This window comes from Odocoileus virginianus, chromosome 1, assembly GCF_023699985.2.
Source record: "Odocoileus virginianus isolate 20LAN1187 ecotype Illinois chromosome 1, Ovbor_1.2, whole genome shotgun sequence".
NCBI lineage: Eukaryota > Metazoa > Chordata > Mammalia > Artiodactyla > Cervidae > Odocoileus > Odocoileus virginianus.
This window is the reverse complement of record NC_069674.1, coordinates 51,753,341-51,771,604: the sequence shown is the minus strand read 5'-3', so window position 1 is coordinate 51,771,604 and position 18,264 is coordinate 51,753,341. Positions and strand designations below refer to the sequence as shown.

General features: G+C 38.8%; 1 protein-coding gene across 14 annotated transcripts in view; it reads left to right on the top strand.

The window, feature by feature from the left end:
• Nucleotides 1–18,264, top strand: part of PDE1C (phosphodiesterase 1C) — a 585,243-nt gene that overhangs the window by 447,677 nt on the left and 119,302 nt on the right. For all 14 annotated transcript variants that reach the window (XM_020908903.2, XM_070468295.1, XM_070468251.1 and 11 more), the window contains 3 exons: nucleotides 15,020–15,133; nucleotides 16,987–17,169; nucleotides 18,157–18,223. In XM_020908903.2, the coding sequence (XP_020764562.1) occupies nucleotides 15,020–15,133; nucleotides 16,987–17,169; nucleotides 18,157–18,223 (364 nt within the window). The remainder of the gene's footprint in view (nucleotides 1–15,019; nucleotides 15,134–16,986; nucleotides 17,170–18,156; nucleotides 18,224–18,264) is intronic.

Genomic DNA, 18,264 nt, shown 5'->3' with positions numbered 1-18,264 from the left:
ATGAGACAAGTGCTCAGGGCTAGTGCACTGGGAAGACCCAGAGGGATGGGATGGAGGGGGAGGCGGGAGGGGGGATCGGGATGGGGAACACATGTAAATCCATGGCTGATTCATGTCAGTATATGGCAAAAACCACTACAGTATTGTAAAGTAATTAGCCTCCAACGGGAGAAGGCGAGGGTGGGATGTTTCAAGAGAACAGCATTTAAACATGTATATTATCTAGGGTGAAACAGATCACCAGCCCAGGTTGGGTGCATGAGACAAGTGCTCGGGCCTGGTGCACTGGGAAGACCCAGAGGGATCGGGTGGAGAGGGAGGTCGGAGGGGGGACCGGGATGGGGAATACATGTAAATCCATGGCTGATTCATTTCAATGTATGACAAAAACCACTGTAATGATGTAAAGTAATTAGCCTCCAACTAATAAAAATAAATGGAAAAAAAAAATTAAAAATATAAATTAAAAAAAAAATTAAAAAATAAACTGAAAAAAAAAAAAAAAAACCCCAAAACAACAATGCAACGTGATCACACGCAGTCACTGCAGTCACAGATTCTTCCACACGCCAACTTACCCTGCTCCATCAAGCCTCAGGCCTGGCTCTGAACTTCCTCCTTTACAAACCCTTCATGGCCACTCCCTGGTGGCTTAGACGGTAAAGCATCTACCTGCAATGTGGGAGACCAGGGCTCGATCCCTGGATTGGGAAGATCCCCTGGAGAAGGAAATGACAACCCACTCCAATACTCTTGCCCAGAAAATTCCATGGATGGAGAAGCCTGGTGGGCTGCAGTCCATGGGGTCGCAAAGAGTCAGACACGACTGAGCGACTTCACTTTCTTTCTTTCTTTCTTTCATGGCCACTCAGGGTAGTAAAATTAACCTCAGAATAAAACAAGCTTCTGAGGATGAACTGAAAGGGGGAAAGAAAATGCAAGAAAGGAGTGGGCCCCACACTTCAGAGGGCCCGAGGGATCGTGGCCAGCAAACGTGGAATCACTGACGCCTTAGTTGAGTCACTGGGGTTCTGCCTCCCTCCTCTTACTTGTGTGCTGACCATTTGCTGGCATCTCAGTTTCAGTTGTTCCTGAACACCTCTAGCATGAAATCTTGAGTCTGTCTCTCTTTCTCACCAAGCTTCAGACATCCCTGGAGGTAAGCCCTCCTTGGGTCCTCTCCAAAGCCATCAGAGATGGTGAACAGCTCACTGTGAACATCCCTCCTCCCACGATGCAGGAGAGGCCAAAGCGGAGGATCTGGGAGACAGACACTAAATAGGTCACGTGAACAGGGAGGCCCTTATGAAACCTGCAGGATAAGGGCAACTCACGTGCAGCCTTGGACTTGATCCTGGTATCCATCTTAGTATTGCATGAGCTGGAGGACTGTGCCTCTTTTTTTAAATTAAGCTTTTTATTTTGAGATAATTATAGATTCACACAAGAAACAGTAACAGAGAGATTTCCATGTACCTTTTGTGCAGTTTTCCCTAGTGGAAACATGTTGCAAAACCATGGTACAACCAGGATATTAACATTAGCACAATACACCGGCCTTCTTCAGAGTCCCCCAGTTTTATTGTACTCCTCTGTGTGTGTGTTTAGTTTTATGCAGTTTTATTCTGCATGTAGATTTGTGCATTCATTATTACACTCAAGGTACAGAATTATGCCATCATGACAAGACTCTTTTTTACAACCATCTTCATTCTACACTCCTCTCCCTCTAAACCCTGGCAACCACTAACCTGTCCTTCATGTCATAATTCTGTCATTTCAAGAATTTTTATATTAATGGAATCATATAGTATTTAGCCTTTGGGAATTGGATTTTTTCATTCAGGATCATTCCCTTGAGAAAATGGTCTCAGTTTTATTACAATAATTGGGAAGTTACCTCATAATCAGGTTAATTATGTCTCTCAGTTCAATGGATTATAAAGTTAACAAGTCATTTTAATATACAGTACTTCATGTAATCATCTCAGCAGAGTAGAAACAAAAGGCTTAAAAGGATTGACAAGCGTGGGTGACAGGATCCCATTTTCCAGCTGTGGTAGAGATTGGCTGGCTCTCCACCAAACCTGCTTTCTCATCCTCCAGGGCATTCACCTGGACTACATCTCTCACCTTCTCTTTTGGAAAGATGTGGCCACGTGACTGGATTCTGGGCCATGGCAAGTTTATGCATACACACACACACACACACACACATGTATATGCATACATATATGTATATGCATATACACACATATGTATATGCATACATATATATACACACACATATATACATGTGTATATATATATACACACACACGTATGTATACACACACAAAGCAATTGTATAATTGTACAGTACAAAAGCAATTGTATAAATACATATATAAAGGAATTGTATTTATATATGCTGATATATAAATATATATATCTCTGTAAATATGTTCTATCATCTTTAGGTGATGAGTTCCAATCTAGCCTCTCACACATGTCCTTCCATCTTCTTTTTCCTTCTATGGCAATCTTGGAAACTTAGGTGGAGCTTAGTGGAGCCACCACTGGGCCCACAGTCCTGATTTAACTCTCTGGGATCTCTTGACCTTTAGAGTTCTGAGTCACCAGGGGTGTGGGGATGGCCACTGTGGACCTGGAGGCAGCGGTGGGGAGGGAAACAATAGCAGACTGACACTTCCTTTCTTGTCATTTCCTCCCAGGTCTGGTGGGGCTGCCTTCTCTCCTAGAGCACAGACACACACTGCCCCCTCACATGTTCAGAGCAGTGTCCTTAAGTGACCTGAGGAGTTTCTCACAGTTTTCTTTGAGTTTTGTTTATTTCCATAATTCTTCTGGAAATTAATTTTAAGGAAGAGAACTGTGCTAATTCAGCATCTCTTCAACCATTCTTTGTAGATTTTTATGTTTGAATTGATATTAACTATTTCTGTTATTGAGCTTCCCTGGCGGCTCAGGCAGTAAAGAATCCACCTGCAATGCAGGAGCCTCAGTTTTGATCCCTGGGTCAGGAAGATCCTCTGGAGAAGGAAATGGCTACCCACTCCAGTATTCTTGCCTGGAAGATCCCATGGCTAGAAGAACCTGGTAGGCTTCAATCCATGGCATCACAAAGAGTCAGACATAACTGAGCAACTAACAGTCACACACATTCCTGTTATTACAAGAAAAAAGTGAAGGAAAATGTAGTCTTGGATGCATTTGACTAAAACTGTGTTTCAGGCATGGTCAAATTCCTGTGATTTTGCTGGGTGAGTGAGCTTTAGCTTTTCTGGATAATCATACCAACACAATGCAATTCAAACTGAGTAAGGAACTGAATTCAGGAAAGGAAAGTGAGGGAGCCGTGGAGTTGGGTTGACTCTTAAGATGCAGAGGAACATGTCTCTGTGTTGTTCCAACCTTCCTGAATGTTCCTGCAAACTTCCTTCTCATTTCTGCTCATCTTCTTTCTCTCATTACCACCATTCAAAGATGTTTTTAGTTCTTCTCATTTCTTTAGTCTATTGAAACAGATGTTTTTGAAGTGGCATGTTTATCAGCAGAGGAAAGGGATGGTAATTCTTTCCACATGAATAGCTGCAAATGAAAAATGGCTTCTGGAACTTACCTTTTGGCAGCCTGGCAGTATTTCATCTGCTTTTCCCTCCACAGTCTGCATCATGGCCTGTGGTCAGTTCTGAATGATGCTCACTCACGGCTTTTCTTTTTCATTTATTTCTTTTTCCTGAAGAACAATGACCAAAAGAGTGGGTTCATATATTAACATACTTTTCCAATAATCTGTGCCAACCTAGAGTCAGACTGCAGTTTTTTTTTACACTGTTTCCTTTTAACAAAATATGTGAGCTGGGTGACGGTAGAAACAAGTAAGGGATAAACTGAAACTAGTTCTTTAGAAGACCAAGAATGACAGTGGGGAGAACTCCTTTCTCAATTACTGTATTGTGTTACTGCAAGAACTGCAAAGGAAAAAGTTGGTATCAAATCTAAAGGGATTGAGACTTTAATCTGGGTCATAATACTTCTGGAAGTAAAAATATGAGGCTTCTCTTCAACCATTAGTGCTTTCTGCCCGGTGTTCACAGATTCCATCGTATGCACACATACTCACTCACTCAGTCTCACACACATGCATCCTGAAGGGAGATTTACTTGGTCGAAAAGTAGCTAGGAGAAGGCAGAATATGCAGGACTACTCCACGGCATAGCCTCATGAAAGCAAAAGGAATGCAAATATTCATCAGAAAACCCACAGTAACCAGGAGAATTTGTAGTGTTTTCTTGAGTGGACATCTGAAGAATGGGTCTATGCTAATGGGATGGAAAAATCATACATAGAGTAGGATAATCAGAAACCATTTATATTTGGTTTTCAATTTTTTTTTGCAGCAGATTTCGTTGCCTACTTATGTTGTGTTTAGGTTACTATCAAAGCATGTATGTCGATCCTTATATATGCCAGCTGGATGTTGAGAGGAGAGGGCTAGAATAGTGAAGTGGTCAAGGATACAGGCCCAGATTAAATGCTTTATAATTAATCTTGATATTTGGTAATATAAGTCCTTCAGGTTTGTTCTTTATAATCAAAACCATATTTGGCATATTTGGTTTGCATTTCCAAATAAATTTTAAAATCAGTCTGTCAATTTACACCAAATGACCTGTGATGAATTTGTTGGGATAACATTGAATCCATAGATAAATTTAGGCAGAATTCATATTTCTAAAATACTGAGTTTATAATTTATGAACATATACTATCCTTATGTTTTATTTAAGCCATTTAAATTTCTCTCAATAATATCTTCCCCTGGAGAAGGAAATGCAACTCACTCCAGTGTTCTTGCCTGGAAAATCCCATGGATGAAGGAGCCTGGCGGGCTACAATCCATGGAGTCATAAAGAATGACTGAGCACATACAGACACACAGTAATATCGTACAGTTTTTGACTATGTAGGGTACTTTTTTATATGTTGTAGGATTTATTTTTAGATACTTTTTATGATGATGCTTTTGTAGATAGTACCATGTTCTAATTGTTTATTGCTGTTTTTCTAGTTATCTTGCTTAATTCACCTTTGATTTTAATAATTTATTTGCAAATTCTTTTAGGTATCCTATCTTAAGTATTATTTCATCTGTAGTGACAGTTTTATTTTTTCTTTCAAGTCCTCATATCTTTTATCCTTTCTTGTTTCTTATTAAACTGGTGAAAAATTCTCATACAATCTTGAAGAGAAGTAGTAGTATTAGAGCTAATTCAACAGGAAAGTTTTCCATGTTTCAGGATTATATATGATCTTTGCTATAGCATTTCTGTTTTAGAGATCCAGTATCGGAAATTCACTTTCATTCCTTTGCTAAGATACTTATCACTTAGATGCTTTCTCTAAGTCTTTTATGATGATCATATGATTTTTCTCTCTTACTCCTGTTAAAATAGTGAATAACGTTTATTCATTGATTTAAAGTGTTAAATCAACCTTGGATTCTTGTAAGTTTGCTTGGATTCTTACTGTTTGCTTTCTTTTCTACCACTGGATTTAATTTGTTAAAATTTCATTTAGGATGTTTGCATCTATTTCATAAAAGAAACTGTCTTGTAATTCTTTTCTTATGATGTCCCTGTTTGGTTTTGGAATCAAGAGTATTGGCCCCATAAAATGAGTTGGAATATGTTTCCGCTTTTGCTTTTCTCTGAAAGACTGTGGTAGTTCCTCTTCGAATGTTTAGATGAATTCATTGATAAAGTGATTTAGCATTGTAGTTTTGTTTGTGGGAAAACAGTAAACTTTGGATTCAGTTTCTTCAATAAGTATAGAAATATTCATATTTTATCCTTTCTTCTGTCAGTTTTGATAAATTAAGTTTTCATATAAAACTTTTTATAAAAAAAGGTTTCCCTTTTTATCTAAAATTTTAAGTGTATCTGCAGAAAAGTACTTATGATATTCTTTTATTACAGATTTGTAGGGTGTTGTTTTGATGTTGTCTGTTTGTGCCTTTTCTCTTTTCTCTTGATCAGTCTTGTGTGGCCTTTAATTAAGATTTCAAAAATATAGCTTTTGTTGATTATCCGTTACTAAGATTTTTTCCTACTAAAGTTTTGCTTTTGTGTTTATTTTTTGCTATCTTTTAGCAAAAAAAAAAAAGATATTTCTGTTGATTATTTCTGTTTTTAAGTTTGTTTCTACTGAAGTTTTGCTTTTATGTTCATTTTTTGCTGTCTTTTACTTTATTTGGATTTATTTTGTCTTTTTAAAATTTCTTGAGTTGGATAGTGAAGTCACTTATTTTCAGATTTTCTCCTTTTATCCTATGTCCACATAAGATCTATACATTTCCCTCCAAGTAGTGCTTTACTTGAGTAATACAGGTTTTGGTGAATCATATTTTTATTAGCATTTAAAATTATATTCTGATTTAATCTTTGACCCATGGTTATTTAGAAGTTTCTTCATAAATTTCCAAGCATTTGGAGTATATCTTGACATTTTTTTTGCTACTGATTTCAAGCTGAGTTCCACTGTTGTCAAAACATTATCTGTATGATTTCAATTAGTTGAAACTTGTTGAGGCTTTTGCTGTTACCTAGCATAATGTCAGTTTTGATGACTGTTACATGTGTGCTTGAAGAGAATGTTTTATTCTGCAGCTGGATATAGTGTTCAGTATATATTCAGTTATGTCAGTTTTATTAATGATGTGATGTAAAATCTTCTATAACCTTACAATTATTTTTATTAGTTAGTAGATTATAAGAGAGGCATGAAAAAATATAGATATGAACCTAGCTACCAAATTTTTTTTCTTCAGTGAAAAGGTAATTAGACCCTGATAATTGACTTAAATCTCTTTGTATATCTGCCTCAAGTATGTGTAATTGAGAACCATAAAAACAGTTTTTTTATTTATGGCATTGACAGTAGGTAAAATTTACATAACTGGGCTATTTTTGCCAGTTTTATTTTTGTTGGTGACTTGATGGACATGAGTTTGAGCAAGCTCCAGGAGTTGGTGATGGACAGGGAAACTTGGTGTGCTGTAGTTCCATGGGGTCGCAAAGAGTTAGACACGACTGAGTGACTGAACTGAACTGATTCTTTGTTTTGGTTTGGAGGTCAGCTAAATCAGGAAACCATATGCCTAAAACAAGCCATTTCCCAGAAATTATTAAAAGCAATGATCTGTACTGCCACCTTGCTATGCAACACCCTAAGCTGAGTGCTATCACATGAGAGATAATATTTGTACTGCACTGTTCAGGGTACCAGACAAGCCTAGTTACAGCGAAAACATGTATAATTTTCCTACTCACTGAGTCCTGACAGTCTTCTACTCTGTTGCCCTAGATTGATCTTTCTAAAATGCCAATCTTATCATGCCACTCCCATCCCACTTAAAATTTCTCCAAGGGCTCCCCATTATTCTTCAGGAGAAAATGAAATTTCTTTAGCTTGGTCTGCTAAGTCCACCAGGGTCTGACTTCCACTGTCTTCTGAAGTTTTATCTCTTCTTGTCCCCCGAATTCCAGTCACACTGGGATTCCTTGAATGTATCACCATCTTCCCGGCCCACCAATTACTCCATTCCATCTTGCTGGCCTGGCTGATGTTTATCTGGTCTCGATTCAGCTCTGAAATCCCCTCCTCTAGAGAGGGCCTTGTGACTTGGCAATTCCTCTCCTGTGTGCTTTCTTAGCACCCCTGTCTCATGCTGCCGTCACGCTTGCTGTACTTACGGGGTGAGTTCTGATTAGTTGTCTGTCTTCCCTAGTTGAGAGAAGGCACTGCATCTTCCCACTTTGTACTCCTGGAGCCTATCACAGTACCTGCTTTCAGAGAGCACCCAGACAAGGCTGAAGGGATGTTTCAAGTACCACAGTGTTAATTATGGAAACAAACAGATCTCCAGAAAAATATTCAGATGGTATCATTGGATGACATTAAAGCATGAGCCTGAAATCCCATTTGGAGGAGTTGTTTCAGTTTGCTTTCTATGGCATTTAGGTAAGTGGCAGGGATGGGAGTGACAGAGGAAACAGGTGTGTGGAAAGTACACAGAGATGCCTTTGCTTTGCAAATACACGGATGTGATGAACTGAGATGGTGGGTTTTTTATTATTCAAATGAAGTTTTAGGGCTCATGATTCATTGGGACATGGACGGGAAGTGCTGTAAAGGATCCAGTTCCTTTTGACATTCTTTCAAAGTAAACAAAGCCTGAGACAACAGCCTTTGTAGGCTACACTGGCATTTTAGGGCTGCTTATCCATTCTTAGGGAGAATAACCTTGGACAGAATGGTCAGATAGAAGAAAGCATGTTTCATGGCTTATTCCAGTCTATTTTTTATTGTGTTTTTCTGATTTCATTCCAGCAGCATTTAAAGCTCAATAAATGTATGTGCTCTCGAAGCCAAGTGTTGAAGGATTTTGGGGACCTCACTTGGATGGGGAATTGTGCCAAGTCCATTTTAGGGTACTTGTCTAAGTTATACAGTTGAGTCAAAGAGTTGCTTCCTAATAAAGTCAACTTTGTTGGTCCTAGAAATTATCTTTGTGGGAAAAGAAAAGAGTCTTTGTGTTTTCCACTTGCCTTCCAAGTTCCAAAATACAGTGGGCAGGTCTTGCCTCATTGAGTTTCTGTCTTCCAAAAGTTTTCTGTAATCCAGATAATGACCTGGCCTCCAGGTGTTCATCCAGGACTTGCTCTGGACCTGAGGGCACTGGGAGCCGAAGGGATGTAATATTTCATCATATGCCTTGCAGCAGAGACGCTTAGAGAAAGCAAAGGGTTTATGTGGAGAAATGGAAGACTCATGTAAAGACAGAAGAGGCTCATCCACAATGAGATTGTACACTATCTTAAGAGAAAGGCTGCTTCCCTGATGGCTCAGCAGTAAAGAATCTGCCTGCCATTGCAGGAGATGCGTGTTCAGTCCCTCGGTTGGGAAGATCCCCTGGAGGAGGAAATGGCAGCCCACTCTGGTATTCTTGCATGGATAATCCCATGGTAGGAGGAGCCCAGCATGCTACAGTCCAGGGGGTCACAAAGAGTAGGACATGAGTGAGCACACACGCGTGCACTTAAAGAGAAAGGCATCTTGCCAAAGTTTGAAAGTGTGAGCGATTCCTAAAATGGTGTTGCGCTTCTATACTGGAACTATTATCTGGCAGCCACAGTGACAGAAATGGATGGGGTGCTGGAAACTATGAACATTCACTCAGAAGAGAAACTTTATTATTCTTATTGCTGTACGTTTCCCTTCTCCCTCCCTCCCTCCCTTCCTTTAGGTGCCTGGACCAAAAGTCCTTTTGAATAGTATTAGAAAACTAGATGTACTACAGCTTACCGTGGGACCTGTCCTTGGGAACATTGAACTTTTAGGTAAAATGAATTAAATGGAAAAACATCCAGACAAACTTTAATAGGAAAAGAAGGAAGGCATCTATCTGAGGCTTTCTGCTTAACTAGTCTCTCCAAGTCTCACAAAAATAGTTTTTGTAGTGTGGGTATGAAGGATTTTGGCTATTTTCAGACAACTCTTAAGATGGATTGAACTTTAGAGTAAACCTGTACTATGATGAAAAATAGGTAAGGGTACCTCCATATTCCCAGAAACCTTAAGACATTTTTCAGTTTTTGAGACTAGTTCATGACCAGTGGTAAAAGAACTAATTGAAAGTCTTCTGCTCACAAAGCAGCAAGTTCTCCAACAGGTAGACTGTAGGTGGTAGAGTGGGGTGGGGGTCAAGGCAGAATGTTCTAAGAAGTACAAAGGATTAGAGGAGAGGGCGGACTGCGGAGCCAGTGAAACATCACCCACCTGAGTGCTCCCCTAGAGCCCAGCAATATTTGAAAGTAGGGATCTGGAATTTCCTAGGGTTTGTGTGGGTGGTTTAGTCACTAAGTCGTTTCTAACTCTTGCAACACAATGGACTGTCACCCGCTAGGATCCTCTGTCCATGGGATTTTCCAGGCAAGAATACTGGAGTGTTTGCTGTTTCCTTCTCCAGGGGATCTTCCCAGCTCAGGGATCAAAGCCGGGTCTCCCGCGCTGCCGGCAGATTCTTTACTGGCTGAGCTGCCAGGGCTTTCCATTTGTGTGGCAGCTGCATAGAGCAGGACGCCAGCAGCTATGTGGACAGGGAAAGCTGTAACTTACACCTGTGACAGGCGCCAGTCTGAATAGGAGCTGGATGTATAAAGTTGGTCACTATTTTTTTTAAGTTCTTATAGTCTTTTTGTTGTCATATTTCGTTTCTTTTTAACTTCTTCTTCTCTCAGTATGTCCACTTTTATTACCTATGATTTCAGCTTTCACCTTTGTTTCTCAGATCTGTTTTCCTGAATTTTATTGAACACAAAGCAGATGCTCTCTAAAACTTACTTGTGTTTTCAGTAGTGAATCTTCTTTTCAAAAATGAGTCCTTTCTCTGCGATTTGAAGATGATTCTCTACTTTTTTTAAATTGCTGAATCTTTTTGGAATTCTTTTTACCTGGTTAGTTGTCCTTGAATAAAAAGAGGTGAATGTCTTTGGGTGTTTTCCATAAACACCATGGGTGGTTGTCATGGGTTGCCTTCATGTCTCCCAGGGTGTTGGTGGATCTTTCATTCATCTCATCATCTAGAGAGATGGGAGTTGATAATGAATTTCTAGTAAGTCTTAGGCATCTTGAAGATACTTTATTTTTTTAAGTGAAAGATAATTGCTTTACAAGGTAGTATTGGTTTCTGCCATACATCAGCATGAATCAGCCATAGGTTTATGCATGTCCCCTCCCTCTTGAAGCTCCTGCCAACCTCCCTCCCAACCCTTTAAAGATACTTTATTTTGTGTCATTTCTTCTCTGGGTTTTTAGAAGCCACTGGGCTAGGGGTTTGCTTCTGTTTACAGCTCTGTTGAGTCAGGCTGGATTAATGGGTTGTAATCCAGTGGGTCACACTGGTTGGCTTACACTGGATACATAAGTGTGGCTGTGTTCGGTGTCTGGCCAGCTCCACCGGTGACTGTATCTGGTTGAAGCCCTGCACTGCTGATTTTCTGCTCGTTGTGACATGATGCTTGGGGCTTTCTGGGGAGATGATTTGTGGTGCTGCTGACCTGAACTGCTGAGTGGGAGCACCACCCCTGGTCTGGCCTGGGGTCCTGGATTACATATTGCAGATTGATGTGCAGCTCTTCATGACTTGATCCACACACAATACTGTACTTTCATGACTTAATTCTCCCAACACTGTACTTTCCCCGGATTGGGAATTATTAATAAGAATGGATATAAAGTGATATTCCATATAGTGTTCTTAGTAATTTCAATCATTTTTGACTGATTATAATTAATTTTTAGTTCATAAAAGTGACATAGGAAACATTTATACTAGGAATAGGTATTTGCCTAGAAAGGAAGGGTAATGTGCATTATATTTCACCTGCCACTCCTTTTTAATGTTTTTAAACTACTTGTCCATTTTGTTAAGATTGGCTTTGTTAGATTTAAGTCATAAATCCAGAATCCATTTAATTGGAGACCCACAAATCTATCCTCCTTGAAAGGTCACTGCCCCAGAGTTTGCCTTAAAGTATTTCGTTTTTGTTTTCTGTAAAAGCATATGAATGATGAAATTTTGAGCTTGTCCATACCTGAGAATATATTTGTTGGCTTTAAATATACATGACAATTATACTAAATATAGGTGAATATTTGTTGTTGTTGTTTAGTTGCTAAGTCGTGACAACTCTTTGTGACCTCATGGACTGTAGCCTGCTAGGCTCTTCTGTCCATGGAGTTCTCTAGGCAAGAATACTGGAGTAGGGTTCTTTCTTTCTTTCTTTCTTTCTCCAGGGAATCTCCCCAGACCAGGGATCGAACCTGTGTCTCCTGATTTGGCAGGCAATTCTTTACCACTGAGCCACCAGGGAAACCCATAGGGAGATCTAGATATCTTGAATCACACTGTATTATTCTCAAAAACTGGTATTGTTATTAACTTGGTTTCTGCTATTTGTCGTGGTAGAAGTCTATGGCTAGCTTGAGTTTTTGTTACTTTGTAAGTAATATATTTTCTTAATGCTTTCTTTTTTTTTTTAATTTTCAGAGATAAAAAATTACAACAGAATATGTTGGGGTTTTTTTTCTGGTTTTATTTGATCCCTTTTGATCTGCTTAGAAAGGTTTTTCCTCAATCTAGGAAAACTTATTTGATTAAAGCTGCTTCTGTTTGTTTCTTAGGGATGTCCTTTTGTAGGAAGAGAGAATCATCTGGTTCTTACTTCTATTAGTTTTATATGTTCCCTCATAATTTTTTGTGTTTTGTCTTCTCTTAGGTTTTGAGAACTGCGATGGGTCCTATTTGAGAGTCATGTCAAACCCTGATAGAATCTTTAAGCCTTAAGTTAAGGGAGAAAGTTTTTAGAAAGTTTACATTTACCCTCATTTTACTTTGCCAGTGGAGAGTCCAAACAGCCTAGTGGGTAGTTTGGCTTCCGAAGGTGAGAGTCAGAATTAGAGGCAGACTTAGCCAGGAACATAGTTTGCTGAAGAGCTTCCATTCCTTATTTGGAACAGTTCTCAGGGCTTGCGTCTGCAGTCTCCCCATTCTTTGGCAGGCTGGCTGTCCACTGTGTGTGAGTGACTGGTACACAGTTCCATGCCAGCTCCCTGTCTCGGGCTGCCTGGGAAACCAGAACACTTCCTAATGCTGCTAATGGGATCCACAGGCTGACTCTTTAAGTGTGCAGAGGCCTCTGCTTATTTCCTTTGCATATTTCCCTTTTGTGTGATGGAGATTCAGAAGTCAGCTTGCCACTCCCCTCCATCTAATTTCTTTTGTATTTTACATCATTGAAATTCCTGGAAATTTCTTTTGTATGGCTGACCCCCTTGTCTACTTTTTAAGGTTGATCCCGAGCTTTTTGTCCTTCGTTATTTTTTATCATTTTCATGTAGGTCTGGAGGGGAGTAGTTTATGCCTTGTGGAGAAGCTGACCTGTCCTCCCTTATGAATGCAAGCCCGAGAATATTTTGAAGTCAAAAAACTGGAAATGGCCTTAGGAAATGGAGACTCGATAATAATCTTAAATATCCGGATAGGATGACTCTCATGTGGTTACCTGTGATGACCAAGGCCACTGAATAACAACAATGGCAATAATGATATCAAATGCCTTTTAAAATAAATAGTGGTAAATGGGGGGTGTTAGTCAAAGAGCACAGACTTCCAGTTATAAGATAAATAAATTCTGGGGATCTATATACAACATGATGATTATAATTAGCAAGCATTGTTGTTCTTTAGTTGCCAAGTTGTGTCTGACTCTTTTTGACCTCATGAATTACAGCATGCCAGACTTCCTTGTCCTCCACTATCTCCCGGAGTTTGCTCAAACTCATGTCCATTGAGTCGGTGATACCATCCAATCATCTCATCCTCTGTTGTTCCCTTCTCCTTCCTTCAATTTTTCCTAGCATCAAGGTCTTTTATAATGAGCCAGCTCTTCACATCAGGTGACCAAAATATTGGAGCTTCAGCTTTAGCATCAGTCCTTCCAATGAATATACAGGGTTGATTGCCTTTAGGATCATCTGGTCTGATCTCTTTGCAGTCCAAGGGACTCTCAAGAGTCTTCTCCAGTACCACAGTTCAAAAGCATCAATTCTTCGGCGCTCAGCCTTCTTTATGGTCCAGCTCTCACATCTGTACATAACTACTGGAAAAACCATAGGCTGACATTTCCTACTCCAGGGGATCTTCACGACCCAGGGATCAAACCTGCATCTCTTGGGTCTCCTACATTGGCAGGCTGATTCTTTAGTACTAGTGCCATCTGGGAAACCCAAATACATTCAAACTTAATCTTGTCCTCAAAGTGTCATTGTTTGCTGGCTGTCAAACAGTCTGAAGAGTTGTGCAATCTCCAAATCTCTGTGGCGTTTACAGTGTTCCCAGTTTCTGGTCTTTGATAATCTGTTGGCATTTTATGTTCTCATATGTAGGAAGTCCTCTGTGGGGATAATGTTCATATAAGTAAGAGGAGAGTTTTATTGTTTCTCTTACACTGTCTGGAACTCTTGAATTATGCATGTGTGCATGCTCAGTTGTGTCTGACTCTTTGGGATCCCTTGACTATAGCCCACCAGGCTCCTCTGTCCATGGAATTCTCTAGGCAAAAATAGTGGAATGGGTTGTCATTTCCTACTCCAGGGAATTCTTGAAGAGCAGTGGGAAAGGTCTTGTACTCAGTACCTCGTTTTATCATCCATCCTCCTTTAAAAAACAAAACTAGGGTATTTATCTGCTCCTAGAGTAATTCTTGGAGACGGAAATGGCAGCCCACTCCAGTATTCTTGCCTGGAGAATCACATGAACTATAGCCTGCCAGATTCCTCTATCCATGGGATTGCAAGAGTCAGACATGACTCAGCAACTAAATCACTACCACAAGCACCACCAGAGTAATTCTTCCTGTCCAGTAAAAGAGCTTGCTTCTTGTATTCTTTCTGCAGCCCTCTGTGGTGATTTTGGTGCTTTAAGTCTCATAGCCTGTCTTGGAACACCTGTGGGCCATGAGACTGATATTCTATATGGTCACAGCTGAACAAAGTACCTTCAACTGAAGCAGTGTTTGTGATGTTGCTGGTCATGCTTTACTCCATCCAATTAGGACCAAAAAGAATTAAAATCAGAAAAGAAGCAAAATTATTGATAATTTAGGAAATTGTTAGAAAGATGAAAGGTAGTTAGAAAGTATGGGACAAGGTCAGTCCTGGTAGATGAGAACATTTTTGTTCCTGATTCATAGTGGGGAAAAAAATGTGTGAATTTATTTTATAACTTGCTTCTTTGAGAAATAATGGTTTCATCATTAGATTTGTATTTTCCTTTCGTATGTATTGGGATAAATACAAACATTTAATGGCTATAAACTGTTCACTGTAATTGTAGGGTTATTTTTTGTTTCTTCTATTCTAATTGAATCATGTCTCTTCCCCCACCTCCAGGTTACGATCTTTGGTCAAACAATTAGAGAGAGGGGAGGCTTCAGTCGTAGATCTCAAGAAGAATTTGGAATATGCAGCCTCCGTGCTTGAATCTGTATACATTGATGAAACCAGGTGAGCTAAAATGGCAAGAAGTTGATGATAAATTTTCTATTATATGACTTTTTGAAATGTCCCTCATGGCATGTAGGTGGTAACATTCAAATGACTGGTTTGATTTGAGCTTTAGTTTTCACAATTGGGGTAGATTTGGATATCACATATCTTCTGTACATCCTCATTTATAAAAGGATTACTAGATTTCTAATCAAATGTAGGGTTCTTCTGGAATTATTACATATTATTCATCTCAGCCTAAAAATTGCATTTAAGTTTTAATTCATGATGTCCATCTGTAAATGGAAGGTTTTGAAGGGTTGAAGAAGCATTTGTTCTCTTAAACACCCAGTATTCCTCCCTCAGTCCTTTGATATGTTATTGATTTTCTTAGAAGACTCTTTTCACTTGAGTTATCGGTAAGTACCAAAGCATTTCCAGTTACTAAGTGCGATTGAAAGTAAAAAAAACAATTGCTTTTCTTTGAAAAACATTGAATTGGTAAATATGAAAGGCTTTTCTTATTTTATCTAGTTCAGAGAAGCTCCTCTGTTAGCATTTTTGATGTCTAAGTTTTCTATGCCTAATTTCAATCTGATAAGACTTCCCAGTAATTTAAGAATCATGTGGCTTAGGTTTCGGTGCTATGCTCGTTCCCTAATTTAAGGAAATTTGATACCATAGTTTTTTCTTTTTTTTTTTTTTTTTTTTTTACCAAATGTTGTATATTTCTCCCTTACCTTCCAATTGGAAGATCTTAAAAAAAAAAAACTCATTGACACCTGCTTTTACTGCTTATTTTTAGTAGCCTTTAATATAAGTATAAAGTACAACTTTCAAAGTTTTACAGTATTGTAATTTATTGCTATTTATGTTCTATTCTAGCCTAATCCATGCTTAGGTCTGAAAAGTCTGCTAAGTACACATGACAAATCACTGTTCTCAAATAAAGAGCTGAATTATTTAGGAAATTTTGCTTAAATTTAGACATTTAAGTTTTTGTAATGTCCTTTGAAGCTAGAGAGGGTATCAGTATTTTCCATTTGGGTTTATTACTTCAGAAGACTGAGTTGATGTGATTTGAGTAATACTTTGCAAAGTCTTTTTTTTTTTTCTTTTTTAAAATTTAGTTTTATTGAGATGTAATTGGCATGTAACATTGTAAAAGTTAAGGTGTACAATGTGTTGTTCTATTTATTTACTACCATAAGATTACCACCATAGGGTTAACTAACATCTGTATCACATCACATAATTTATTATTTTTTTTGTGGTGGGAACAATTAAGATCTAAGGTCTTCACAGCTTTGAAGTTTGTAATAAAGTATTGTTGTTTATCACTTTTTAAAATTTAATTTATTTGTTTTAATTGGAGGATAATTACTTTACAATATTGTGAAGGTTTTTGCCATACATCAACATAAATCAGCCACAGTGTTGTCTATAGTTTTTAAGTGCCGTTATTTTCAAACAAAATAATGTCACTTGGCCACCTATGAAATAAATCCAGTGAATGCATTTTAAATGAGAGGTTTAGATTCCATTCAAATTCCACAAATCATCAAACAATAAAGATACTGGTTGCACCTGAGTGCAGTGGATCAGGCCCACAGAGCCTGAGATGAAGATTATTTGACCTTCTCGGACTCCTTGGTTCCTTTATGCAGTCTGGTAGAGAAAACCACCCTGAAACACAAATGGTGGGCTTTCACAAGCCTTGCCCAAAAAAGTACTGGATTTTTTGTGGCCCATTTATTCTGGGTTTTTTGGGCCTGTGTATTCAGTGGGTTGGCGAGAAGGAACAGCTGCTTTGAACAGGGAGCTCTAACTTCAGATTTAATCCGTGTTGCGGTGCTGTTTCTTGGGCCCAGGCGACTCCTGGATACGGAGGATGAGCTCAGTGACATTCAGTCAGATGCAGTGCCTTCTGAGGTCCGAGACTGGCTGGCTTCCACCTTCACACGGCAGATGGGGATGATGCTCAGAAGAAGTGAGGAGAAGCCGCGATTCAAGAGCATCGTCCATGCAGTGCAGGCTGGCATATTTGTGGAGAGGTAAAGATGTCTGTCATTCAGTAACCAAAACAGCGGAAGGGACACTGGTTTCTCATCACTGAAGACTTTGCTTTGATGTAGGTTTGGTATCTTTATAAATACTAAAAATTCTGGGTGGAAGCAGTCTTGAATAAGAAGGGATGGAAAAACATATCTCTGCAGCATCACTAGCACAAGCTTTTTGCCTTTGCTTGGAGTTCTTTTTGTTCACGTTAAGATTTAGTTTGAGTTCAGCCTCTGATTTTTAAAAAAAGACATATCTTATCATCATTATTTGACATATGTGGATGATGTCTACATTTGAAACAGGTCAAAGATGCTTTGTGAGGGTATTGACCCAGGGAGAAGTTCAGTCAAGAGGTTTGAGTTCCCCATGACACTTTCCAATTTTGTAAGTCACTTTGCTCTTTGAAATTAAATCGCCCCATCCCCAGAAATGGATTCCAGAAATTGATTTATTCGTCCTACAATCCTTACTATGCAATTACATGTTTTAGAAATGCTGTGGTTGGCTCAAAGTTTACCTGGGACATTTTTCTCTTTAGTTTTTGAGTTCTTTTGAGAACTTTTTGAGTTCTCTTTAATCTTTTAGTTCTAAAGAAAAATCTCTTCTAAATGGGTCCCCCATAGGAGTTCTTTTTTCAGGATAAAGTAATACATTACATACTGTCTGTGCTACACTATAATTCCCTTCCAGAAGAAGAGGAGACTCATTTTATAACTTCATTTGGGTCACATAGACTTATTTTTTGTTTGTTTGTTTTTTTCCAATGGTTTACATGTTTGGGATTGCTTTAGTTTCGTTTGATTGAACATTTAAGCCCCTTGAATGACTATGAGAAAGGTTGTAAAATAAATTTTAGATTCCTTGGGTTTATCAGATGATATGACTTCTTATTAATTGTTAATACTGGTATAACTCTGTGGCCTGCTAATTTTTCTTTGTAAGATATAATATTGCATTTTTTTTCCTTCTGACTTTGCCAGAATGTATAGACGGACGTCAAACATGGTTGGACTGAGCTATCCACCAGCTGTTATTGAAGCATTAAAGGTAATACCAATAAAAAGATCTTACAATGTGTATGCTGCCCT